Source organism: Bombus vancouverensis, chromosome 7, assembly GCF_051014615.1.
Source record: "Bombus vancouverensis nearcticus chromosome 7, iyBomVanc1_principal, whole genome shotgun sequence".
Taxonomy (NCBI): domain Eukaryota; kingdom Metazoa; phylum Arthropoda; class Insecta; order Hymenoptera; family Apidae; genus Bombus; species Bombus vancouverensis.
The window spans coordinates 1,159,141-1,187,108 of NC_134917.1; the positions used below are offsets into that span (position 1 = coordinate 1,159,141).

The 27,968-nt window shown below is 41.0% G+C and overlaps 1 protein-coding gene and 1 long non-coding RNA gene across 2 annotated transcripts; one reads left to right on the forward strand and one right to left on the reverse strand.

The window, feature by feature from the left end:
• Positions 1–26,452, forward strand: LOC143302934 (uncharacterized). Its single transcript, XR_013058801.1, has 6 exons — positions 1–848; positions 6,195–6,543; positions 6,950–7,202; positions 22,590–22,695; positions 23,971–24,251; positions 24,422–26,452. It is a non-coding gene; the product is annotated as an uncharacterized LOC143302934 (long non-coding RNA).
• Positions 2,428–27,953, reverse strand: otp (orthopedia homeobox). The gene is made up of 6 exons (XM_033336898.2): positions 27,712–27,953; positions 21,998–22,138; positions 21,009–21,190; positions 6,926–7,106; positions 6,232–6,411; positions 2,428–2,803 (listed from the first exon to the last, which is right to left on the reverse strand). Exons 1-6 carry the CDS (start codon positions 27,755–27,757, stop codon positions 2,475–2,477), a joined length of 1,059 nt encoding a protein of 352 aa, XP_033192789.1. The 5' UTR covers positions 27,758–27,953; the 3' UTR covers positions 2,428–2,474.
• Between the last annotated feature and the right edge of the window lie 15 nt (positions 27,954–27,968).

Here is a 27,968-nt window from a genome sequence, read left to right on the forward strand (position 1 = left end):
TGTTTCATTTTATTTAAATATGTATAAAAACGTCCAAATCGGAAGGTGTGTAGAAAATATTCCGTGGAGAAAAACAAACGAGCGACAAGAGAAGAGGAAAGAAAAGAATCGCTAAGATCAGTTCGAGTATAGGTTATTTCATCCCGAACACAAATCGTACCAGCAGGATGAAATTCCGAAAAGACGTCGTCCCGCAGCTATACCGTTATTTTTTTTTTCTTTTTTTGTACATTAAAAATCGTATACGTTTCGTAGTAATACACTGACAACTGCATATCGTTCATTTCATATTTATCACTAAGTTTTACCTATGACTACCATAAATTCGTAACTAGAATAATCGACGTTCGTCGTCACTCGCGATCACTAATGTGGTACCGCTTATTCTTCTTGCAATATCATGTACACGGCTCGTCGCTGTCGAAAAAAATGCAACAGCGAGCCTAAAATATCACAATGTCCAAGTATACTTGCGTACGTTCGTTCGTAAATGTGATGTCGTGTTCGCTTACAATATTCAATTATTATTAATTGTTAGACGTATACTCTATTTACAAAACTTACGCTCCGGTGTACAACAACAGAAACAATCTATAGTTTGCAGCGTTCTAGGATAGTAAATCGGGAAATGCAATACGCGTAAGTGCTAACTTGCATTTTAGTTTACTCAAAGTATTGTTCTTTTCATGCAAGAGTCAACGTTACACACACACATACTGTATTTTTGGAGCAAGTGAAATTCCTTGTTTAATACACGTTGCCTTTTCTCCAGCATTTACTTACATTTCGACGTTCGATTTCAAGAATGAAACCTGTCTGCGTTGAAAATATAAAGAGAACAGAGAAAGGTTAGCTTCGTCCCTTTTTGCGTATTCAACATATACAAATTATTGGTTTTAATTGTTAAAGCTTAAAGCGATCGTTGCACAGGCTCCTTCCTTGTTATTTCGCTGGTAAAAAAATCAAGTTTGGGTGAAACGGGTTTGCGGAAAATTATAAGAAAGTACTGTTGCTTTGGTTTTTAAAAGTAGGTTAGGGCACCGTAAGCCAACGGAACTAGATTTCTGCAGAAAGTTATCGGTGATATCGCTAAATTTAATAGTAATAATTATAATCGATCATAGTTGTTACGTCAATCTTTTTACTATATTTACAATGCCATACGTAATGCTATAATAACTCGTCGTATACTTTTTCATTACACCGTGCCACGGCGCGAGAATTTATTATTTATGATTCGCAAGATTTCTTCGAAATGGGATGTAAAGCGATATTTCGTAACGTTTAAATAAACTCTCGTTCATACAACTGATTTAAATTTCCACCAAATTAATCGATTGATTTACCTATAAGTAATTCGCGAGGAAGTAAACGAAGTAAACGTTACATACAGTTGTAAAATATCGATAAAATCAAACACATCCGTTTCAACTATAACACACAATGATGGAATTATTGGTATACAAAGTTTAAATTTGCAATTAGCCATGTTACAAATGCATGGAACGTAGCAAATCGTCCGATGAGTATCCGTGATAAAGTTAATACGTGTATACTATATGAAGTGATCACTGCATATTCTCAGCGTTGCACAGCTTCAGTATGACACGAATTCTCTCAAAGAAGTCACTAGTACGTTACAACTTTAATTAACGAAGCCTTTTTCTCTTAGTTGCTCACGCGTTTGACATCATTCATCTTTCGAGTACCTTGGCGATGTTTATTCATACTTGTTCAGTCCAACGACTCACTTTTCTCAAATATCACGATCACACGTATGGTTGTCAGAAGAAACGGACATCGGCATTACCGCTGAAATTTTACAGTCGCTTGAATCCTATTCACGATTGCAAATTGACCCAGCCAAGCAAGAATAAAACAAATATTAAGAGTACGTGTCTTCTATAACCATCATAGAGACAACTAAAATTCGTTGTTGTTGACTTAGTTTCTAACAGTGACAAACTTTCTATACATGTCCATTGTGTAACTTGAATTTATCATTTTGTCACGGTCAGTCCAGTAACGTAACATCAAAATCCTTCAGCCAACTTCTTCCTTTCCTCCTCCTCTTTCTTTCTTTTCTTCTCCTTCTTCTTTAGTCATACATAACTCGAGAACAAAAATAACGTAACAACGAATACTTATTATCATCGGGACCATCTCAATAGACAGAATCCGGCGCTACGACGCTGTCCATCGTTGAAATCGCTAAAAATCGGAATCGTACACCTGTCGTGGCGAACAGAGATGCATGCTTTCCGAGCGACGATAACGAGGAGCAGAGAGAGAGAGAGAGAGAGAGAGAGAGAGAAACATCCTGGAGAAACATCCTGTGTCCTTCCCTCTTGTTGCGCGTTACTTCGACCCATCTACCCTGCACGTTGACCGTTCGGAACCATCCACGAAGGGAATCCTTGAAACATTTCCCCGATAGGATTTATCGTCGAGTTAATGGTGAAACTGGCAGGGCCTCAGTAAACGGAATTGTACTCCATGTCCTGGGCATACTGAGGAGGTCCTGCGGGTGGTGGCGGTGGCTGTGGACTGTATTGCTGCGACGCATCCGAGGCACGACGCCTAAGCGCTGCGATGCTGTGGGCGCCTCTCCAATCCGACGCCTCGGTTGCGTTCACGTCGGCAGCCACGCAGGAAACACCGCCGCCACCGCCTCCACTGCCGGAAGTCGTTCCAGGCGAGCCCTGGCCGCAGTTCAAGGCCGATCCCAACCCGCCACCCTGACCACCGCCCACGCTGGATCCTCCTGGCGGCGAGCCCCGGGACGCTGACACGTGAACACCCCCTGAAAGTCGCAATATCATGTTTCCAAGTGTCTGTTTTCATCTGTGTTTCTTTCATTTACGAACAACACCCGATGCAATAAGACGCAGACTGTAGGAGAAGAACGTGATACATGCACAAGTCATATCCTTTTCTTATGAGAATAATTGAAAAATAACGGAACGACATTGCACATTTGCACATTTACAATAAAATTCTTGTATTATTATATAATTATATATAATGATATAAGAAGAAACAAAAATGTGGCTTAGGTATGAATCAGGTTCTTCCTTTGCAGTCTTCATACGACATATTGTATATGTGTACCTGTACGATTGTCACATATCTGGCGGTGAAGGTTATTGTGTCGCTACGTGTGCATTATTCATTGCTCCGTAAGGCTATGGTTACGATAAATGCGTGTTCTGATGTACTATCCTTCTGACGAATGAAATATCTAGAGAACGATGTAGCTACTCTCATAAGAAATTTGATTCTTCGGAAAATGCATCTTCTGTATAACTATAACCTAGCGCTGCAACAAGACGCGAGAAAAAGGCCGCCTGTCTGCATCGGACCCTAGGCTTATAATAGAAAATAAATATCATCGGCGCTTCGCTTTATAGACCTCATTTTAAGGTTATCTAGTCGTTTGTCTAGAATAGTCAGTCTAGAATCCCTTAGTCGGGCCAGGTAGCGATATGGCAATTTACAGGTGCGATACCGCAGGTGCACGAGGGAACGTTTCCTTTCTTCGCAGGAGATATTAATACAGTAGGCTCACAAAGTGCGTGGGGTGTGCTACCGGGTGTCGTAAAGTCGTTTCCGTCTTTTCTTGCGCCACGTTGGTGGGCACGCCGAGAGACAACGGGGAAAAGGGATCTTTTTATGGCGGTATTGCGGCGTGAGTACAAGTTTGCGGAGGACTATTCGTGCCCGCCCCTTTTAGCGATGAAGAATGGAATAGCTAATGGCATCGACGCACGTGATACCGCATAGTCTTTCTTTGTCCATTTCTGCGACAGTTCGAACCAGCGGGGCTGTGAAATATCGTTTTTAGAATTTCGTAAAACGCTGAGACGAGTTATTCGATTTGTATCGAGTTATTCCATGAATGCTTCTTATTACTAAGAATAGTATCCCGTTGTTCGTAGCTTGGAATGAGAGAGGGATCGATTTAATAAGTAAGTAAATTCCATTCGTGGAAATAGGTCGTTGTTGTAGGAACTTGGAAAGAATCGAGGAGGTCGTGCGTAACTCGAAAATCGGGCATTTTCGGCCACGTTAATTCACACCTTATAGACGTTCTCTCGTCCACTGCTGCTAGACGAGAATAAACAAAATAGAGCTTCGTAATCGACTTGAAAACCGGCAAACCTCGGCCACGCTACCGTTCGATGCTAATCATCATCGAAAACCGAAAAAATAAGACGTTTCACTAAAAGGTGTTTGCCCTAGGCATTACCAACGAGTAAAAGCGGATAACTGACTGCGGTCAGGCTCATGCTCGCAAGTATTGGCGTCCACCTTAAACCGAGATCACAGGAATCACACGGACGGTGAATTACGTCTGTGGAACGGCATTTTTTTCTCTCCTTTTGGTTGACGCTACCTGCCCCGCGGCGATAATACGTGATAATTGACACCTTGTACGTGTTACGTATGTACACAGGTACGTGTTCGCGTTTCAGACACGCTCACATTAGTGCGTACATTGTGAAATTGTGCTACGCACAAAGCCAGTTTCGCTACACGGTTTAACCCTTTCTAATAGAATTTCGCCGATTCGATAAAATGTTGCCTCATTGGAATACCACAATATCTAGCCTAACTAATTACTAGACAGGGAATGATACAAATATAATGCGAAAGGGGATACACGGCGATCGCTTGAAAACTTTATGAAGTCGTATCCGCTTGTGAATCTTTTTTTTAATGACTTTTTGGAACGCATTTATAACGTTGCTTCCCCTTATTACAAATATTCCTTTTCAATTATCGTTTGGTCGCTGAAGAAATAATTATGTATGAATGAGCTCTCCGAAACGAGAACTGATATCCGACGAATAGCAGGATTTTCTAAAAAAAAAAAAAAAAAGGAAACGTATGTATATTGCAGAAAGTGATCTTAAGAGTTGTTGACCTCGGCAGAGGACGGTGTAGGTATATCTGTCGGGATTAATCCATTTATACGTGTCAATATGCATTTAGTGATTTCTAGATTTGATATAACATTATAAATTATTAAGCAAATTATAAAAGCGGATAATCGAAAAAGATACTGGACGGTCGAATTTTTGTAACGAATAGTGATCGTCTTGCATATCGTTGTGACGATTTTTGGAATTTTTAGAACGACCCTTTAATAAGATCTAGTCAGAAATAGTAACCCTTACTTCGTTATGTACATTTTCTAAATCTTCGTTTTTTCCCTTTTTAATGAACACACGTCAAAGTAACTACGAAACAAACAGAAAACTGGTCGATAGTTCAACTTGTCCTCCCATTTCTTTAGTTTCTTCGCGCCTATGTTCTCTTAAAACGTTTCGGCCGTATCGGCCGTGTATTTAAGAGAAAGAGAAAGAGAAAGAGAGACGGAACTCGTACGATGGGTAGAATTTTGTGAGACAAAGAATTTCACACACGTCTCGTCTTCCGAAGCAACTTCGAAGGTACAAGGTCCCTGGATAAGCCGAAGCGTAACTCCAAGACAGGTTGCATCGGGATGTTATGGTAAACATACAGCGAAAGATCTCGCACCTAGGTGCGAGACCAGGCTCGAAGTTTGCCTGCGTAAACAGACGAGAGGACGGAGTTTATGTTTCTGTCTCAAATTCCTTACATGCAGGCGCATAACCCCTTCGAGCGATAATGCACCGTAACGTTTAACGACTTCGTCAAAGAGGTACCGGGTTCCTCGATACTGTTTGCACATCGTCTTTTTTAGAGGGCCACGGTCCAAAAGTTTGGCAAGACGATTATCGAACCGCCTATAAGCGTTTGCGTTTGTCCGGCACGTTAATATTCGTCTTTTTTCGAGATAGACAAAATATTCCTCTCTTAAAAGATCCGTTTGTGATCGAGCCAAGTCTAAATCACCGTTTTAAAGACTAACACATAAAACTTTATTATCCCTGGAATACCGTTTCCAACGACCTCATAGAATCACGCGTTGTAAAACGTTGAGTTGTCATTTAAAATTGCATAAATATGATCGGCCTTCTCTTCATTCCGACTCGCGGTTTAACATTGTGCAAAGAGTATTCGCTTTTACTCGACAATTAATTTCCATTTCTATTAAAGCCATTATCACCGGTAATACGAATTATCTAAACAATCTCGTTTCCCAAACGAGAGACAAACTTATAAACGAACTTGATTACATCTAAAGAATCCTGTTTGGGTTGCAGGTTAGGTGAATATAATCTATGTATAAGGTTAACTTACCAAGGGAATTTAGACCATAACTGGCTTGATAGACTGCTTGCGACGGACTGCTGATCGGTAGTCCAGAATTACCAAGACCTAAGCTCGAGCCGAGGCTTCCTGTACTTTGCTGACCAAGTTGTCCTAAACTTTGGCCGAAACCACCCATTCCCATGCCTCCTTGTCCCAATTGTCCAAGACCTGTAAAACAAGCGGCTTTAATCAAACAGCCGCATGACTCGTTTCAAAAAGGGCAACAACGAAGGGTTTGTCGATCAAGGAAATGAACGAGGAACGGCACATACGAATCGTCGGACAGCTGTAAAACCAACGGTACGTACGGATAATTTAACCCGTCCAGCACAATGGACACACGAAATTAAATTAGAAGCGGAATACTGTCGAGACTTTGTTTACTGTCGCCGATTTAAGACAACGTGTCTCCCTCGTAAATGCGTGCGAAACGCCTGATAATCAGATGACACGACGAATTGAATATAATTAATGATAAAACCGGGCAATTTGTTGCCAGTAGATTTAATAATAATCTACTCGCCATCGCTTTTCCATCTTTCGTTTCCGACGATTTTAACAGGGACACGAATTTAATAGGATACTCTAAACCTTGATCGATCTTAATTTTAAAAACAGATGCGTTGTATCGATATATTCTACGGAAAACTTAATTCACCGAAATAACTATCGTTGAACTAACCTGTTCCCATTGTCCATCTTTCAGGGGGTCCACTAAACATTCCAGCACCGCAAAGGTCGGAACTCATCGGTCCAAAAGGAGGCAAGCCATGCGATGGCAGCAACGGACCTGGCGGCGAACGAAAAACTGGACCGCACTTCTTCCGTTTTTTCCACTTTGCTCGACGATTTTGAAACCACACCTGGAAACGCACGAGCGCCATCAAACTTTATCCTATCATGGATGAAGATTCGAATTGTTCTGTTCGATGGGACATTGATCCCGACAGTCGTAACAGGTAAATGAAAAATCTTCTAATACCCGTAACTTTAATCTTACTATGCATATAACCTTTGAGCGAATCTGAAACCAAAATTAGAAATCAAAAGCTACGATAGTTCCTATATCCCGTCTATAATTATAAATTCACTTACGTCTACTGTGCTACCTACGCGCGATACAATTAAACTGCTAGTGGTCTTAGTATTGTATATTCTCTTGGTGGACGATTCTTTCACGTTCACGCGAAAGCAAGCCTCGCAGTCGCAAGCCTGATAGTCGTAACGAGAAACGTGAAATTTTGTAACAGCCGTAACATTGATCTTATCGTATAATTGAAGTGAATCGAAAACTAGAACTAGAAATTAGAAACTATTTATAGTTACTTGTTTCTCGTCTATCGATATAAATTCATAATTATACGTATAAATTTATACATATAAATTTCCCTCTCGTGATACAATTAAATTGGTGTTCGGAATAGTATGTTCTTTTGGTGGGCCATTCTTTCACGATCGCGCGAAAGCAAATTCGAGGCAAGACGTTAAGATGTCCCTGGGCGTTACGACAATATCTTCGACCCCACGGCGAGTAGCTATTAGCCGACGTTATGAGCTGTTGATTCTGGCCACGTAGTGGCCCCCTAAGCTGCCAGGGTCCCGGGGACTTGATTTATTGATATCGCATGCAAAGCCCACCCCTGTGCTCTCCGATATACCCTCGTCCTACATCCCCACCCCACTGCCCTGTTCCACGGACTACAGTCCCTTTCCTGGCACGGTAAAGCGCGCTATAGCCATCTCATATGTGGCCATAAATTAGTACTTTAGCATTAGAGTACGATGCGCGCTTGCGCCTCCGACGCACACGTAGCAACGCGTTACCTGTGGGAGCAACCGTGGCTGCTTCCGGGGGCAACAGAGAACGAAACAGCCAGCCAGTCCGAGGGGTGGAGACACCCTCTGCTAACATGTAGGGATTATACGAATCTAATTGGATATATGGGATTTACACGCTCCAGTGTACTCCAGGTATTGCCAGAAAGCGATCGCCGGATTTCTCCAACGAAGACGGTTTATTATGAGCCGCTAAGTTTCACGATAGAATGAAAATCGCTATCGTATCGCGTTACTCCTATGCTAAATTTGTGCGCGAATTTTGTGTTACGTTGGTCTTGTTCGGAAGACGCTAGAACAGTAAGATGTATGTACTTACGCATAGTGCGAAGTAAGTAGGATTACGATGTTAAAAGTTTGAATTATCTAACAGGATTCGAGATGACGCTCGATGATCGTAGATTTTATGGGAACATTTTTAATAGAGTATGACTTGTTTTACGTTTTCTTGGGATACGGCACTTTTGGACGTTTCAGATATTATGTCGGGATATCTTGCTTCATTTGGCGGAGCTTAGCAACATCTGGCACGTCTGTTGCAACTCAAGGATGAATGCTCGTGACGAGAGAATAGCATTAGAGCCGGATGGGTGTTAAGTGCATTGGGATCGAATCGGTGTCTATAGACCATTGGCGCAGCGTTTCACGATAATACTATCCATCGAAATCTCACACATGACGATCGTCGGTAACATCCTACCGATCCTTGTTTCCAGTCGGGAAGACTTCGTTTCGCTCCCCTCTTGACCGAAGGAAACCATCGCGAAAATTATGCAAAATCTGTTTCCCCCTTTTTTTCGATCTCGTTCGTCTTGTCGGTATTTCTTGCGGCATTCGCGGGTGTGGTTACGCCGATTTCACGGTACAACTACGCTAGAACTACAGCTAAAAGCCCGTGGATAATTTGCTGTTACACGGCACGTGAGCATTGACGATACAAACTAAAAGAGGGAAAAAGCACAAGGGACTGTCGATGTATATATGCCGCATTATCACGGCCCCCTCCCACCCCCTCTTTGCCTCCCCTTACGCATGGCTGATGCATCCTGCATATACGTGCGCCAGAACTTCCGTTAATTAACGCAGGTGAATGCTAATGACTCCTGTTACGAAATAACTGCACACAAAACGAGAGCTTTCGTCGACGATATTGGATGCTGAGCGCCGGACAATCACCAAACTAGTTGTTTGTGTCACCTAAATCGATTCAACTCTTTTGTCGTTCTCTGTCGTCAGAATTGCAACATTTTGTTTAATAATTTTCTTTTAAAGTGCCATGAATAGACATTTATGCAAATTCACGTTTTATGTATGAAATTAAAAAAATGAAACATAAATAAAAATTTCAATAAACTCTCAAGACATTTAGCGAGTATTTCACATTCGACACTTTGTATATTTTTGAATATCACGTGTACTCTATATACGTTTCTGTATATCTGAATTTCGTATAAATGCACAAACATTCGCAGCTCAGTTACAAATAATAAACGCAATCCTTTTGCTTGAAAATGGCCAGAAACGATTTAGTTTCTTCTTCGGACTTGTTCATCGGGCTGTCATAGTTATAATACTTCGTTCTGTGATATATCTTCTATTTAATTAACTTTGAAATATAGAGTAAATGTTAGCTTTTATTTCAGTTTTATTCAATCATGATAAAACACTATCGCACCATTGTTAATAATCGTCATCGTCGAATCGTTCTACGTTTATGTAAAGCATACCCATTTCGATGATCACGAATATCTATGAAATTGTGTTAATTACACATATATCACGATACTGGCCGCACTATGACAGGAATGAAACTATCGTTCTCTATGATGACACGCGGACAAAGGTGGTTAGCGAGAATGTTTCCGCACTAATTGCATACCTAGTATGATAGATCAGCGATCATTAAATTCATGTATCTTAAAAATCGTGCACTATCGCCATTAAACGACGTCAAACAGATGATATTATAGTTCTACTCGATGTACTACGCAATCCATAATATAATCACGGAATGGTTGTTGCTCAACTACCTGGAAATCTCGGGCCATAAACTTGGAATGTCGGTAAAAAGAAATATTAGATCGGTGCATACGAAGTGTTATTTCAATGGCTCGCAGTTTCTTCAGAATATCATCGTGTATTTAACCAAAGAAATTACTTCTGCCTGGTCCACTATACCGTTCCAAGAACTAAATGCTTGTAATATTCCAAATTTAGAAGAATTGCCAATTGTCGGATTCAACAATTTTTCGAACGAGATTACTACAAATTTTCATTTACCGTTTCCTTCAAAATAATTCGTACATTAAAAGATTGCCTAGACGGAATTTAGGAGATACATTTAATCGCCCATAAATGTTACACTTTTGTTGTTTGCCACAACTCTCCGATAACTGGAACTATTCCTGAAAATCTAAATTTATGTGGGGAAATCACATAAATATTCTGGATATACGTATACGCGACCAGAGTTACGAGAATTTGATATTTTTATCATAAATCTGAGCGAATTACTTCTTCTTCAACGTGGCTGAAACACCAGAGAAGTTTCGTATGCATCGATCTTAAGCTCAGCCTTTCAATCTCAACCTTTGATGAAATTCTTTCAACGCACAAACTGAAAGACTTTTTATCTTTGATACCTTGAAAACTATTTCCCTTCTATAAAAATTCTCAAAAAATGATTCTCCTTCGTATACGTATAAAGATATTAAGCGTATAAGTAAAGATTAAAGCGTATAGAAAGATATTTAACGAAGAAGTTTAAGCAGCCGACTGTTAACACCGTCAGAAGCGGTCCGGATAGGTAAAGGGTCTTAGAAAGGCAACTGGATTGATCGAATCACAGAACACACCTTTCGATGACTAAGGTTGCTCGACGGATGCCTTTCGTGGCCATAATACCTGAGCCCGAGACGGGCCGGCGGGTCAATTAGGAACATTGCTTTTTAAAAATTGATCAATCACCGCATCGCCGTTGCTGAGGCGCGTGCGCCGCGGCAGCTGTTCCCAGGAAACACCTGGAATCACGGCGAGGGTGGAAACGAACACAAACGCTTTCGAATAATCAGCATCAGTCGCAATGATGACTGCCAGCCGACGTTCAAGTAAAACGCATAATCGAAAACGCTTACTAAAAACTCAATCACGTTTTCACAGACACTAAGAAAACGTTTTTCATCGTTTTTCATTCCAATACTGGCCATCGTTTCGGAATTCGAAGTCCTCGATACATGATAGATTATGTTCCATAAATATGGACATTCATTAGGACACTGCTATATGTAGTTAATTATGCGTTTTATCAAACGACATTTACTTTTTCCCTGTCGATGCCGGCTGAATTTCCCCGACAATCCAGCCACCTACCCAGTTGACACAGAATTTGCATAAACGATTATCCCTGTTTGGGATTCATCGTATGCACGTGAACTCGCGAATGAAGCGGTAAGTTGAAAGAAATATCGACTCTCGTAAATTTAGTCTTTAATAATACCAATATCAACTTGTCAACGAATTATTAACGAAGATTATTTAGTATATTGTGTAGAGGATATATAAGTAGTCGGTGTATATATTGGAGCACGATTTTCTATTTCAACGCGTGAATTTCTTCGGCGCAATCGCGAATAGCTTAGTTTAACCCGAGGAAAGAGTTTTCGAGCTCTCAGGGGGTTCTATGGCAAGGTGGCAAGAAGCAAGGTTTGGCGAGTTCAGGGGTGGCTTGAGGTTAGGGTGAGGTTTAGGAGGTGGAAGAGGCGGCGAGACCTCGTAAAGGGGGTTTCAACGGACGCTGATATAAATTGAGCTTGCCATCAAGGCAAGCGGCGGGATCTGCCCAAGACCCTAAGATATATAGAAGTAGCTTTCAGCACGCCATTGAAGAATAGTTCGAGTCGCTTCGCGGAAAAATGGCTGGAATCGCCGCAAAACCGAGATAACGTTTCTCTTACGAGACTTTTCGGGATCCTGCGAGGGCCGAAGCGTTTCTGCGATGAAAACTTAATTTATCACCCGCCATTCTCCAGTCCCTCGACGATGAATCTTTTCCACTCGATCGTAATAAGACGAATATCGTGAAATTTCGGGCTCTGTCGCGCGCGCCAAGTAGAAACGGACAATCACCGATCAGACAGTCTTCGATGCGTCAAATTTCGAATGACGTTGCTATTTTCGAAATTGGATCGATGCCTTACTGTCGATAGTTTAGACACGACGAAATTAATCAAAGCATTGGAAGTCAAACCGGCAATTACAAAATGACAATGAATAACCGAAAATTTTCTATATATATGGTATTCGTTCCAGAGTTGGTCGGGACATTTGAATATTCGATCGATGTTCTCGTTTTTTTTTCGTTCTCGAGATTAAAAATCGTAAAACAGTTACATATGGTTAATATTGAATTTCGATTGCAATCAACGTTCGACTAATATTTTCCAACGGTTCGTGAATACGATTTGTTCGTTCGATCGTTGACAGCTACGATCTCGTTGTTAATTCGCTTAATTTAAAAAGAAAATTCTATATATTATATATGTAAGAAAGAAAGAAAGGGAAAACGATGGGATCCAGCCTGATGGTGGAAGCGGCTAATATTTAATGAAAATAAATACTACATAAGTTGGTACGATGCGAGCCTGATTGATGACGGTGGTCGGGCTCCTGTCCGAGGGTGGCAAGACGCATTACCCAGACCGCCTACTGTTTCATGTTGCGTTACGTCGTCAGGAGGGACATTTTCGTTGCGCCATTAGTGGATCGTCGTGATCTAACGTCAGGACGGAATTAAAATTCGAGAATCACCTCCAAACTCGAGCAACGTCGATTCTAAATATTTCTTCCTATATTTTTTTGCTACAGTTAACAGTTAACAGCTTTTGCTACAGTATCGTTGTATTTATTAATACGAACTTTCAGACGCACTTCTCTCAGTCAGTTTCGAGGTACCGGTAGTAAGGTTAAAGTAAAGAGATGCACATTCTTGCTCGTAGTGCGGGTAACCTCATAAAGGTTGCGGAACTACCGATAAAACGCATACTCGCAGCTCTCGCAGACACGGTGAACCGTAAACTTGATCCATTTATACTTTATTATTATTTCACGGATGCAATATAGTTACCTTAGGATGCCTGTCATGAAATTAGCCCGAATTGCCCGTGGAATTGGATTTATCCTTTGAAGTAAGTGCGCTCGCAAGAATCTGTATGCCGTTATACTTCCACCGGTGAACGATCTATCAATTGCGTCGTATAGAATCGCAGTGTTTCAATCAGATCCTCCATTTACTAGTACAGACGTGTTCCACAGCTATTTGTCGATATACCGTTCATTAAATTTCAATTCTCTGAACAAAATATTCATCGTGTTACATAATTACAGAGTGCATATGTAATTATATCACAAAAGGGTTATACGCTACTGTATCGTAAATTTGTGAATCTAATTTGCGAATCGAAAGTTCAGATAGAACCGGTTAACTTTAATTCGACGACAAGTCCAGACATATAAATCATTTTCTATAATATCAATGCCACCATGCTGCGAGCTTACCTTCGATTCACTGGTATTCGTTATTATCCGAATTGGTGACAAATTTCACAAGCTTCTCGATTCACCTAATTAAAATTGATTTGCCCTTAATCAAGGGCAATAATAATTCAATTAAGAAGCTAAAGAACGTAAGATTGTACTTACTAAGAGAGAGAAACTCTTACTAAAATCACAGGAATGGTTCGCTGGTTTTGAACCGGTGCATCTTGTATGGCTGAAAGTTAAGCGTGAAGATCGGCACTTGGAGGGGTGACGATCGGTTTCACCCTAGCAGGCCGTGTATTTTCGCGGGTGTGAAATTATTCAGGACCGGTAGACGTCATAACAAAATGGGCGTTAGATGATGCTCCCTAGGGTCATTGCTGCGACATAGTTTATCCATTGAGAACCCCAATTCTCCTCCATACCTAGCCGCCGCATATGTACACGGGGATGCTTTTCTCTCCGCGTGTTCGTACGAGTCGATTCGCTTGTGTGCGCGTTTACAGGCGTGTGCGTTCAGTACCCAGCGTGATATTTTTCGGCCGACGACACGTAAGAGCTAATATCGCGGTCTATGCATATTTATACGGCATTAAAAATCACCCCTCCCTTAAAATGCATAGGCTGCTGCATAGCAGACGCGTTGAATCTTCGTGGAGTCGCGTAGGCTGAAGCGTTTGTCACGTTGGGGGTTGCTACTAGACGGCATCTCGTGCCCTTTGAACTTTTACTATTTCATCGGCACATTTCCACGAATGTTGCTCACGGTTATGCTTTCCGTTTCGTTGCGTTCGCGGCGAGATAGCGCTAGTCGTGCTAATATTATAGCAGAGCGCGTGCGTAGATTGAAGTTGTAATTGTTGATGTTGGACAATTAACGTTGTACAGGATTTTCGTACGAATCGTAAACTTAAACAGAGGACTATATTTTCTTATTTAGCTAAAAAGAAACTCACTACCGTGTATATTTTAATCATACTTTTATCACGCGGGGGGATCACGCGTCTATGCCGTTATTTAGCAATATATTTAAAGATGTTTCGAAACGCGAACATTTTTCATGTTTAATATTAGACTAATGTTAGACTAATGTCTGTTGTGCCAGTGTATTCTTATTCCAGCAGGACGTTGATTTATTTTCCGGACACGTCTCGCCGCCGGGGCGTATTCGATATTCGTTCGATGACGTTCATACGTTACAGACGGGCCAGAAACAATGTGGCAGTGATTTAACACGGGACAGAACCGTGATCGAGAGTGATTCGCGATGCGGCGAAACTTGACGCGCGCATGTTTGATGCGCCATCGTAAAACACTCGATTGCCGCGTACACGTGTCTGGTTATACGCTGGACGCATCCAGGTAAATGATCAGTGATAGTTTACGGGCGGAAATTTTGCAGATGGAAATTGCATATCGATCATACCTGGCTTTCGATACTCGATTCAATGCCCGCCAATGCGAGGCCATAATTCCATATTGCCCTTTTGCGTATTTTTTTCTTTTTTGAATAATCCTTTTCCCTCAACACGTGTCACGTGATATTAATCGAACGACGATGATCGAACATTTTTATTCGTTGAAGTAGGTTTATCGTTTAAATCGGAATCGCCAGCGCGAATCGTAAATTTCGTTGCTATAAATCGAAGAAAGTTGAGTCTCAAGCGTCGCAAGCTTTCCGCTGCTGCGAGTGTACATTGAAACCATTTCCCATTTCTCAGGACAAGACAATAACGAACTACATTTACCCTCGGTGCAGTCACTTGTTTGTCCCAAAGGATGGTCGAATGACACCGCCATTCGTCCACCTCCCGTGGGATACTTTGAAAGCAATACCCAACATCCGCCACCATAGACCGTCTCTCACAACGGCATATGTGACTTTTGGCCGGCGTAGACACGGATTCAAACTTCGATCATTTGCCGAAATTAATTAGGCCACCGAAGTTCATAGTCAAATTCGTTATCTGTTACTTGAATTTATTTTTCGTGTAATCGAGCGAGTGTAATCGTAACCAAGTGAGTTGAAACGTAACATACAGACATGATCTGCAGTTGGATCGTATTAATGAAAATACACCTGCAGAGACGTTCACGTCATAACGTTGAAATTCTATTTATTACTTTGTCGAATAATAGAAGAAATAACTGTTCAAATTTTAAGTATTCAAATATAATATGATCTATAATTGGAAAATATTAAGAAAACTATATCTGTAGAAACGTTTACATCGTGACTTAGCATTGTTCGATATTATCCGAATCGTAGTAAATAACCGTCGGAAATGTTTAAGAGCAATTTCCAAATCGACAAAAATCGATTCGCAGCAGATAATTTTTATCAGAGGAATGCATCGGAACAAAAAAAGCAAACCTCCGAGAGCAAAGTCGTAAGTTCAGGTCCATAAATCTGAACGTTTCCTTTGCAAGTTGTATTCGTTCGTAGCATTAATCCACGATTAAGACGTTTAAATACTTTTTCGGGAGATACGGACAGGTAACGGACGGGCGGAAAAAGGGCGGAAAACGAGCGATCGGCATAATAGGATAGTTCGGCGACAACAATTCGCCCTCAGACCCCCGTTTCCTTCTTCTTTTCTGTTTTTCTTTTTCTTTTTTTTCCTGTTCTTCCTACTTTTTGTCGCGAAGCTTTCGTACAGGCTGTGGCTATCGACGGAAGATCGTGTCCCATAAAATTTCTGAGCAGTAGTAATCGAAAGGACCCTTCAGCCTAGAAACGGGCAGTTACCTGAGGCAGTTAAGTTAAATGCCTGTTAGCAGACGTTAACTGCTCGCCGCTATGGGTTCTATTCCGTGGACGATTGCAATTTTAATCGCCTCTTCATTATGATTAAATTTAAATCGGCTGTGTGCAGGTCTAATAAAGCTCGTTCCGCGGTTGCCGCTCTGGAAACAGAAAATGTCTCCTGGGCGGATTAAAATACGCGTAATTAAAACCGTAAAGCGCCAATACGTGTCCCCGAAAATAGACTGTCGGCTTCGCGATAAATGTCTGGCTGAAAAAAGCTTTTTGTCTGAACGTGGGCACACGTGTGCGCGCGCGCGTATACGATCACGTACGGGTCGGCGGACATGTTCATCGCTGCACCGCCGGAATGATTGAGCTTTATTTGAAGCATCGAGATCGGTTAATTAATATTCTAGAGATGATTGACGGTAAGGAACGGTGCGTTTGTGTATACGTTTCTAAAATCGTGTAACGAAACGCGAGAGCTGGCACGATACGAGCGTGTAAGCGAACGAGCGCGCGCGCACACAAAAAGAGCCATTGACCCCTGGTCACGAGCAGAGGGTTTCGAGAAGGGATGAAAAAAAGCCCTTGGACGTTCCCCGCAGATGGCATTTTTCGCGCATCCACGAGAGCTGCAAAATTATTTATGGCCGTCGAATCGCCGTTTTGCAACGAATAATTTTCGAATATCGTCGAACTTTTGCTCGACGATGCGGCATTTTTCCCTGGACACCCGCGTAATGCGTATGTCGCGCGCCAACGCACTCCACGATTTTATTATTTCCAATATAATATTCGTAGGATCGGAGGGTTGGTAGATCGACCGCGACAGACAATGGTTCGCGAGAAACGAAAATCGTAGGACGAATCAAGAGAGAGAGAGAGAGAGAGAGAGAGAGGGGGAGAATGGGAGAGACTATCGAGTATTTCCTTCGTTCGCTTCTATGTTCGTTTCTTTCTATCTCGTTGCGTTTCGTTTTTCATATGGGAATATAGAAAACGTGATTGGTAGGGTATAGAGGATCAATCGCAAACAGCAAACTAACAGAGGAAATAAATAAGCGAGGAAGGAAAATAAGCAAAGTGAATGAAAGAAAGGACAAATAAAGGGTGTATTTATATTTTATTTGAAATGATAAAAGTCGGTCTAATGTATGATTCATTACATCCATTACTACTAATTAAACCAAGTGAAAGGTCAGTGGAGGGGCGCGTGAATTTTTTAACGATAAAGTTAGCGGCTTTTGATTATTTTATCGCTGCTGATTGAGACGGATTTTCATACGAACTGGCCTCGCTTTCATTAAATTTCTGATTATCACGATAAAAATTGCATCGCCGATGTTTATCTCAGACAGAGACCGGTCGCTTGACCGTGGTCACGCTAAACGAGTGCCACAATTGAAAACGTTATTATATTAACGACTAATTGAATGCATCGCATAATTCTGGGGATTGGCTACGTGATGCCGCACCGAAGTAATTGTTGATTGTAAAGCAGTTCCGACGAATGCGTTATCGTGCAAGCAATGTAATAGTTGTTAATTAACAGCAATTAGAGACGAAACGGCAATTACATCTCTTTTCAAGTAGTAATAAATTACAACAGATCGATAAATCGTAATATTTCATTACACTATTTCAAGTATTTTGTTGGTAATTAGAAAACTCCTCCTCGCTCGCGCTCTTCCTCCGCCAACGCTATCATCGCATTAAAACCGGTCGTTGGTTAATTTTTAGCTGCATCCGACGCCGTTCCCCTGATCCATTCCGTAGCCTCGCAGCTACCTTCATGTTCCGACTCTGTTTCGCTCGATTAAAAAGTCCCGATTGTTCGCGCAGGAAATTCTGCAAACTTCATAAGCGGAGTATTCTTTCGGCGATTCTTGGTATCGCCAATTACCTGGTTAAGAACATAATTTAATAGCGGCTCGCGTTCCACGATTCTCGCGCCAATTCTTTGATTCGCTATCGTTCTTTTCTCTCTCTCTTTTTTTACGCCGAATGGAACATTCCTTCCTTCGTTATACGAAACGAGTACGTGTATTTTGCGAAATTTTTGATAGTTTTACTTGTAAAGCATTTCTTCCTCTTTCCAATTGGTTGTTAGAAGCACTCTTATCCGGTTAGAAAGTAGGGACTGCACCCTTTTCTTTCGTATTATCGCAATATTGAATATTCACGTTTTTCTGCTTACTTTATTCATAAACTGTTACGTTTTCTAGCCATATTTGATAAGATCTTTACACGATTCAAGTAGAAATAAAGCCACCGAGGTTGATCGTTTGATTTTCGAACAAGCGCGCAGTAATTACGTGTTTCTATATTGAAATATCGAAAAACTCTGACGATGGAGTTGATCAGTTTAATTCTCAAGTAGCTCATATCGCTACACGTAAAAGCTATTACGGCTCTAAAAATGTAGGCTTTAAAATTGGAGAAACGATTACAACAATTCTCTTGTATCCAAGAAAATTCGAGGCAACCGTTATCGCGGATAAATAGTAACAATTCCGCTAAAAGTATACAGTTTTGCAACTGGAAAGAGACAATATTGTAAACAGGAAACCAAATATTTACCGTTCTCTCGCGAAACAGACATAGAATGGCAATTAATCGAAAACCATCTCCATTTAAAGGAATAAAATGCCAAAACACTAATAGGTAATGAATCGTAGCGAGTGCGTCGCACCTCGCTATGCACAGGGTGCAAAAGAGCCACGTGTGCACGCGGCACACTCCGATACATGCACGGGGGTGGCCCAGCCCTCGTAAAAATGTTGAACGGCGGTCCGCCATGGCGAGTCAAGAAATCTTTGATAGCGACGCTCGATAGTATAGCGACGCTGGGCGCCGGCGCCTTTCCCTAGCAGCCCCATTGGTGCCTGAGGCCCTCTCCACACGAGAGCCCGCCGCCGGGTTTCCTTGGAAACGCTTCGTTCGCTCTGATGTCTACCCTCGCCCATGGAAAACCTCTTTCAATTAGGCAGCCAGCAACCCCGAGCACCGACCGTCGGATCACCCTCTCTCTTTTTCCCTCTTTTTCCCTCTTTTTCTCTCCTTTCCCCTCTTCTCACCGGCTTGTCCACGGTACTTCTCCTACGCGTATCTACCTGCGTCTCGAGGTATAGCTTTGCGACGAGTTCTCGTTCGCATCGACGACTCTCCCTCCTCCCCTTCCCCACGATTCGTCGTTCGTTTAGTGATTTCCTTCGTTCTTTAATAATTATACTGGATGTTCGAGGCTCGGGGACTCGACGACAGGAAGTTACGTTACGCTTGAAAGCATCGTGACGTTTCTCGAGTGGAGGGATGACGAAGAATATAGAGAGAAGACGCTCGAGCAAGAACGAAAGAAGTTCTAGGGGATATATTACGCGATCGGTTGATCCGATGGCAGAGGGGGGGGGAGGGAGGGTGAACGTTTGACTGAGGAACGAAGAAAATTAGTAGACGAAAATAATCTGTGGATTTAAACGATCCGAACTGTCGTCGTGTATATTTGGAGCACGTCGATCGTGATGTCATGGAACCGCGAGATTAACGTTCGTAATAACCGCGAACGAATTTCCTGATAACCATCGTATGAAAAATATCAAGACTCCGGTAGGAGTGTCGCAGACATGCCGTTTTCCACATGCATGTGGACACGGGAAAAAGAAGACGAGCAAAAACTGTTTGATATGCAGCACGACGCCCGGCTTGACTGACGCTTCCGAGTTGCGAATAAAATTTTCATGAATTTCTATTAGCTTCGTTTTTCTAGACGTGCCCCGGAGACTTAAAAAAGCTCCAGCCAGTTGTTGGCTGGGAGGGAAGAGCGCGAACCATATCTCGCTGGTCAAGACTCGAGTATCGGTTTTATCAATTTCCGCTTTAAAGCTTCGGTCCACGCTTCGTTCTTTAATGGCCGTCATAAATTTTCTCGAGATTCATTGTCTTTTATCTGACTTTTAAATACTTCCCATGTTTTTAAATGTCTCACTAGTGCAACAGATACCTTGCTCATATATGTACAAAGGACTCATTATCTTCTCACAATAGAATATAATATTTAGATCGTCTAGCCACATGATCTAGATCCTTTTTCGATACTCTTCCGGACCAGTTAAATAAACGCGAGTAAATTTGGATGGTATTTAAAAATGATTGAATTTTCGATAACGTCATCTCCTGTGCAATTTCTCGCGGTTATTCCAATGATCTTTGAATTTAGCGTACGCACAGAGATACGGAAAGTTTCGAGAAAGTTTTGCGGTTACCCCACAGCAAGTCCAAGTCCACCAAAATTCGAGACCCCGTAGGGTGAAGGCTTAACGCTACTCCAAGTTTCAGTTTAATCCGAAAAGCCGCGGTAGGCCAGCGAAATTGATTTTGAGACACTCGCGGTACCACCTAGTTATGCCTATTAAACGTGTCTCTTGTTGTTCAAACAACGACATAGAATCAAGCAACCGGCATTCCTGGTTGAAATATTATGGGAAATTGTTGGCAAAGAATTTCATTGTGTTTAATTCGTTACCCTCGGCTGTTTTCTCAGAATTGTTGTCGAGCGTTTGATCAAAAGTGAAAATATTGTCCGAAGCATTTTTTCATTAGAAGTTTATATCGTCGAACTGTGAGGATGGTTTGCAAAACTTACTTGTACTCGACTTTCTGTGAGGCCAATTTTCACAGCTATCTCCTCCCTGAGGAAGATGTCCGGATAGTGTGTTCGATTGAAACACCTTTCCAGTTCGTTCAGTTGGGCCGGTGTAAATCTCGTTCGGTGGCGTTTCTGCTTGGCGGGTTTGTCATCGCCTTGTCCAATCGCAGCCGCGTTTCCTACGGTAGGAAATAAATCTTTCAATCTGTTCAATTCAATCAATTTGCCTTCATTTACTTATGAATAATTCGATTAAATTGAAGTGTACTAATCAGGAATCCGTGAAATTGAGACAGCTAGGTGAACTGACGCTAAAGACAGTAGAGTAAATATAATGATCAATTTGTAATTTTATAATAGAAATGGTATAGGCTTTCGTTGCATTTCCGGGAATCTGAATGATCATTCAGATAAGATATATGGATAAAATGTTGTTCTTCTTCTTGCATTATACACTTTCCCATTTTTATTTTTTGGGTCAGTAGCACTCCGTTTAAATATGGTTGGTCAGTGTCTGATTAAATAAACTTCTACTTTATGGTTGAATCTAATTTACGCGAATGAGAACTTCTATTATATGATCTTTTAATAAAATCGCTAAAGTCTTGTTACATGAATTCTAATTATATAAATTTGTCCCTTGAGAAGTTCAAACAAATGAGATTCTACTGTGCAAGTTCCATGCTTTGGTCGTCCACTGTTAATAAGAATCATTAAAAATTTTCAATTATCATCAGCATAATCCTTCTCCTCCGGACTTATTGCTTCAAATTCTTCACCCTGGACACTGGATTCGCCGATTTCGATACGATCTTTCATTCCTTTCGGGCCAAGTGTACCGTCAATAGCTTGCACGCGAGAAAGCGAAATTTAGAATTTATTCTACAGCGGAACGGTATCAGGGCTTGGCCGTCGACAAAGAATAAAAAGAACGAAAGAGAAGGAAAGAAACGGGTATACACATTCGAACACGGTAAAACGCTTACCCGTGCCAGGCATCGTCATGATTAATTCCTGATGAAGCGTGAGGCCACTGCCGGCAGACAATCCGGTGCCCAAATTCACTCCCAGCACGCCGTCCAACTTCTCGTGCCTCTTCAGGTCCTGCGCATGAAGATCCTTCGCTCCTGCGAACGCGAAACGCGAAAAAAACGAGCCATTACAGTTTTCTGTTACTCCGCGGCCGCCACCGGCCCCTCGTCGTGCTCACTCCCTTTTCTGCTCTATGTAGTTTAAATTTGTATAGGAGCAGAAGCTGAGTGGCCGGTGGGGAGGGGAGCACGGACCACTTAGCACGAAGGTGCGAGAATCGTCACCGGCCTCTGGCTTCTAGGCGAGCAAACACATACATCGAGATCTGCCATCGTACACGGACACGTGTTCGCGCGCGCGGACACTCGCAGCTACGTGGTCGTAGGAAATTTCTAGAATGCGTGGGTGGAGAACGACTGAAACACCCGCACAGGGGACACGGTGATCGCGCGGCCATCGCGCGTCGTTGTGCTTTGTCAAACCCGATTACGTAATCAACTAAACTAGTTCCTAACCTCCAAGAGGCTGATCTAGGGATTTTTTCAGAGTATCAATAAACAATGGTGCAAGTGATGAGCTCGAGGAACAATGGAGAGGAAGTGGAAAAATCGTGTTCGGTGCAGCAAGTTGAAATTTGGACGGCACATAAGGGGTGAGTGTGATGAGAGTGAGGTACTTAACAATTTTTCAGTTTTCAGATTACCTATCTGCAAAATTGGTCGTAAAAGTGAAGTATTTTTCTTTGTTGGAAGTGTGACAATTTTGTTCAAATAGAGCATTGTATCGTATTATGCAATCTCAAAGAAGATCGTTTTAATCATTTTTCAATAGTAAGCAAATATATCACCGTATATATTCGATATGATTAGATTTGATATTATGACATCATTAGTACCCAGATTTTAAGGTTGTTCTCGTTACTAAGTGCTTGAATAGTTTACATTTTCTACATTAACGTTTCCTACCCTGCTTTTTTTAGTTATCTTCCAGCAAACCAACGATATTAAATAGGCAGTGGAACGTTAAATTTTAAAGATTCGTCGAGTCTAAAGATGCTATTGGACAACAATGAAAGAATTATTAAAGCCACATTCTCTCCGTTGGAAAGTAGATTTGCATAAATCAAACATTTATTTCCGGGAATATTGTGCCTGCAATAATGTGGGGGGGGGGGGGGAGGCGGGCATACTATATACAAAATCGACTATAAAACTTTCCTGAATATTCTGTTATTTCTCAAATCACTGGATGGTAAGTCGCCTGCATTAGGATCATCGTCGCAGTTAGTAACATTCCTCTCGATATTACAGATGCTGTTAATTAAGCGTCGGATCGTACATCAAACGTTATGAAGTCACACGCGTTGCACTGGAACGATAATATAGTAACCAAGGAATTTTATTGGTTTCATAAACACGCTGACCGGCCCGGCAGTTTTGCATCGATATTTTATAATCCGGTCAGCTAATAGTGATTCATACGGCGCGTTTGGGCCGGCGTGTATCCAAAATGCTTAATGCGACTGTACACGCATAATAACGTTAAATAGTCTGGAATTTGAACTGGCGTTGGAAACATCGCGGCAATAGTTAGAAAATTCCGATCGAACCGCATATTTTCGCGAGAGATCGAACAATCATCGCGCTTTTTACCAAGTTATGCAAATCTCAGGTGCAAAATCCAATCGTTTTTATCGAACCGATATCTCATGCATCGTGTACGCGTGTTAATGTAATTTGTATATCTGATGAATATTGACTGCAAAATGTTTCACTGACCATAACTGTGAATCGTTCGCCATGACTTTGGAAATTTCTTGCGTTCCATCGTGCACATTATATAGAATATCATTATTAATCACATTATAGAATATCTGCAAAGTGTTATTTTGTTTCTGTTTTTCACTTCGTTTTTCGTTAAATTATAGGTCATACGGACGACAAATCACTTTAACATAGAAAGGAAAGAAGAGGAAGAGACAGGGGAAGTAATGAAAAATCCGATAATTCGAAAATTAGATTCATAAAAATATACCATGCTCGGCGTGTGTGAATTATAAATGATCGAAAAAGTTGGAGCAGTCAACGAATCGAAAGGATCATAAAACAGCGGAAGAAATCTCGAAGTGTCGAGGAGCATGGTTCGGAGAAAGGGCACGATCCTCGGCGACCACCAGCGTGCAGCAACCGTTTACTCAATGGGAACTCCGTATGAATGAACTTTATGACTGTTCTTTATTTTCGTTTTATTTTTATGGATCTTGATGATTTTATTTCGATTTTACTGGTCGAGACCCGGTATTTATGAGCACGGTCGCTCTCGCCCATCCAAAATTCGGTAGGTTCCTTTGATCTCTTCATCGTGGATTTTTGTTTCAGCGAAAAGAGTGGTGAAGAGAGATAAAGAGAGAGAGAGAGAGAGAGAGAGAGAGGACAACGGATGGAAAAAGCGGGAGAAAGAGAGAACGCCGATACTGGATTCTTCCATGAATTTTCCAACAATTTTGCGCCGCAGCTGCGAAGCTTGCACTAAAAAAGAGCGCGTTGAATTGAATTGTCACTATGTGATCCGCGCCATGACCCGTGTAATTTAATTCGTCTCGATCAAGATCAATTTGAATCGGCGACAAAAAAAAAGCGTATTTTATATAAAGAATGAAACAGTATGTGTCGGAAAAGTCGCGAACCGTTCGTCCTTTGGTACGCAATATCATAAACGAGAGTTTCGATTCTTTTAAATTTAAAAGGTATTTAAAACAAAAAATAAAGAGGGACAAATAAATATGAAATCTATACGGCAGTTGGCAAATTCAATTTGCTTAATTGGTCGAGGCGAGTTTTGATAAAAATTGGCAAACAAGATATGATTAGTGCGAAAGTGCCGCTTCGCGAGGATTAGTGCTGCAACCTTTTGTTTGCTTCGCAACCGTTCGCCTCTCATTAACGCTAAGAATCATTGTTTAATCCTATTCTACCTGTTTGGATTATCGGATTATTTAATCGAATTAAAAGGATGGCATCCTAAGACGACGAAACCACTTGCGTATGGTTATTTTCCGTTTATATTAGGTTGCCCGAAAAGCTCCTTTCGTTTTATAAGGAAATAATAGACGCACAATGTTTTTTCTTTTATATTAGTTTATTGAATTATGCAGGAACATAATAATAGAAATATGACGGAGTAGATCATACCTAATTCGATAAAATAATACAAAACAGAAATTGTTGTTCATCTATTATCATCTTACGAAACAAAAGAAACTTTTCGGACAACCTAATATATATTTTACTTTTTCTTTTAAGCGTTGTATTTCTTAACTTACTTTCTTATTGACAAATCAGAAAGAGGACAAGATGAGTCTCGAATATATAACAAGACGTCGTAGGAATGATATTTTGCATGCACTAATGATAATTTAAAAAGTTGACGATTGACGGTATAACCCTCTTCAACGTTCGATTAATAAATTTATAAATCGCATTACTCGATCCACTAATATTCATTTAGACATGAAAAATCACAAACAGTATACACTATTAATGCATCGATCTAATATTTAAATGAGATTAACGCTTTCAATGAAGTTGTTTCGTCGTCGTCACGTTTCTGTGAAAAAAGAATGTCACGATTTTGAAAGAAAAAGACTAGGTAGGAAAAATATTTTGCAAGTCACGTTAAAAATATTGGATATCTTTAGAGGAAAAAATTTGTATGTGTTGATAAATGAATCTAAGACGAAGGAGGTTATAGGTAGCGACAAAAATCGACGGTTAATTGTTCTTTAACCGAACCGACACGTCGTGCTTTTGCTCGGTTTCTACCACTAGTCTCAACTCTAAATCGTTCCTTAACTTCCCGCCTAATGTAATCAGCGTTGAAGTAATTAAGGTCATCAAACTCGAGAAGCGGTTTCCTTGGGCGGGAGAGAAGCGAACAGGCGTCCGCCACGTGTTATCGAATCAAAGTTTTCCTTTTTATCGTTCGACCAACTTTTCCCTTCTGTTTCGCGTGTGTACCGCGACTTTCAACAGGGGAAACCGACAGTGTACTATGGCGTTTGATGCACGCCACGTATAATTTCTGCATGATCGTTGATGGGGATGAATGGGAATGGCGATTGTATTTCGTCGATCTTTCGAATTTTCTGGAAATTTTTTTACAAAATCTGAGAGCTTTATATAAAAATACGAACATTGACTGATGTTCGAACCATTAGAAATGGAATAGAATATGTAGAAATTTTTCATCCCGATTCCAGATTTTTCATGTCATACGACGTATCTGGCAGGAACAAAAGGATTTCATAACATATTCGAATGACGCTGAGCGAAATATTTTGCATAATTTGCATCTACTTTTGTTACCAATTATTACTACAATTACAAAAATAAATTAATTTCAGTAGGAAATATTTCTTGGAAGGAAATATTTGTCGATTAATTATTAATGAAGATTATCGCTAAAATATTCAGATTATAGCTTCTTAATTGACATTGGATATTTTGCATATATATGTAGTTATGAAGGAACGCGCGCCGTCGGACGGAGCTTTCTCAGAGCGTAGCTTCACGTTCCACAATAAAAATAAATAATCGAATGAATATATTATTGTTCATGAAGCTTATGAATATTTTATACTATAACGGGGATAGTTAAGGTAACGAATAAAATATAATTCGCAAGTATAATTGCTTAAATGCGTCAGCGATTGTACGTTTCAGGACGCTCGGTATCAGAAGCGTGGAATTGCCTATTTTTTAACAGATTTTTAGTGGTTAGTATTATATGAATCGTTCTTTCATAATTAACAACCGTAAATTTAAACGCAAATGGCAGTATTATTTTTGACGTTTCCATGTTTTCGGCTAATGCTACTTTTTAAACGTTAATAAAAAGAGATTTTAAGTTCAAATATATTTTATGCAAAAGAATAACGTTTATCACTTAAAATACCATTTTTAACCTACTTAGATATTAAAGTTTTTCCCCATTTTTTGATAACTGGAATTCAGTTAAGCAATTCCTTTCCACGGATATGTTATTGAATATAACGAAACCTATACAATTAAGAATCAAAGTTTCCAAAGCCGTTCGTTGCTCGCCGCCGTTACTTTCAAAACCACTCAACGTTTCGATACAATAAAAATATTCTGCTTCGACACTGTTCAGAGTACACGTTTAAAGAACAGAGAAGAAAAGTAATTCTTTCACCTACCACCACAGAGCATCGTCCTCGCAAATAGAATATTTAATAACCGAAAAGGACTTGTACGTAAAACAATTAAAAATCTCTGATCGTCCACATTTCATGGCAAGGCATACCCTTTCTTAGAAATAGAAAAAGCGAAAGATGGCCAAACCAATCTGAATCCTCGCACAGCACAAAGGACGTTATTCCCCACTTTTCACAATCAAACCACAAAACAACGGAACGAGAAAATAATTTCAGCAGACTCTGAAACATCTCTACTTGACGTTATCCTGCGACTAAGCATCCTGGAAAATCGTGGAACTTCACAGAATCGATTTCCAAAGCTATCGTACGTGCAATCGCGCGAAAGAAAGTTGGCCACGTAAATTTCCTTGAAAGATATTCCAAAAGCGACAGCACACGGGATTCGTCGAGGAATAGAAAACTGTTTGGTCGCACCTTTCTGTCATTACTTACCGGGAATACCGTGTACCGAACCGCCGGCGGAGATGTTGTTGAGCATGCCGCTCCCAGGGAGTGCAACTCCCGACACAGATAGGACGGGGTTACAGAAAATCCGCGTGTCACCGCGAGCCACCCTCGAAAGTTGCGTGCTTACGAAACGGTATATACAACCAAAGGATATTGCGAGTATTTCTCGTGGATAGAACGCGACAAGATGCGGTATACACGACGAGACGTGTTCATGGAACGGCCCGTGCCCCAGCAAGGCA

What these genes read in the sequence shown, in the direction of transcription:
- otp (XM_033336898.2), bottom strand. Translation starts at nt 27,757, where the DNA reads ATGCTCAACAACATCTCCGCCGGCGGTTCGGTACACGGTATTCCCG. An exon ending in CATGACGATGCCTGGCACGG is followed by an intron (nt 21,191 to 21,997) that starts GTAAGCGTTTTA and finishes TTCCTACCGTAG; the next exon opens with GAAACGCGGCTGCGATTGGA. An exon ending in AAGATGGACAATGGGAACAG is followed by an intron (nt 6,412 to 6,925) that starts GTTAGTTCAACG and finishes CTTGTTTTACAG; the next exon opens with GTCTTGGACAATTGGGACAA.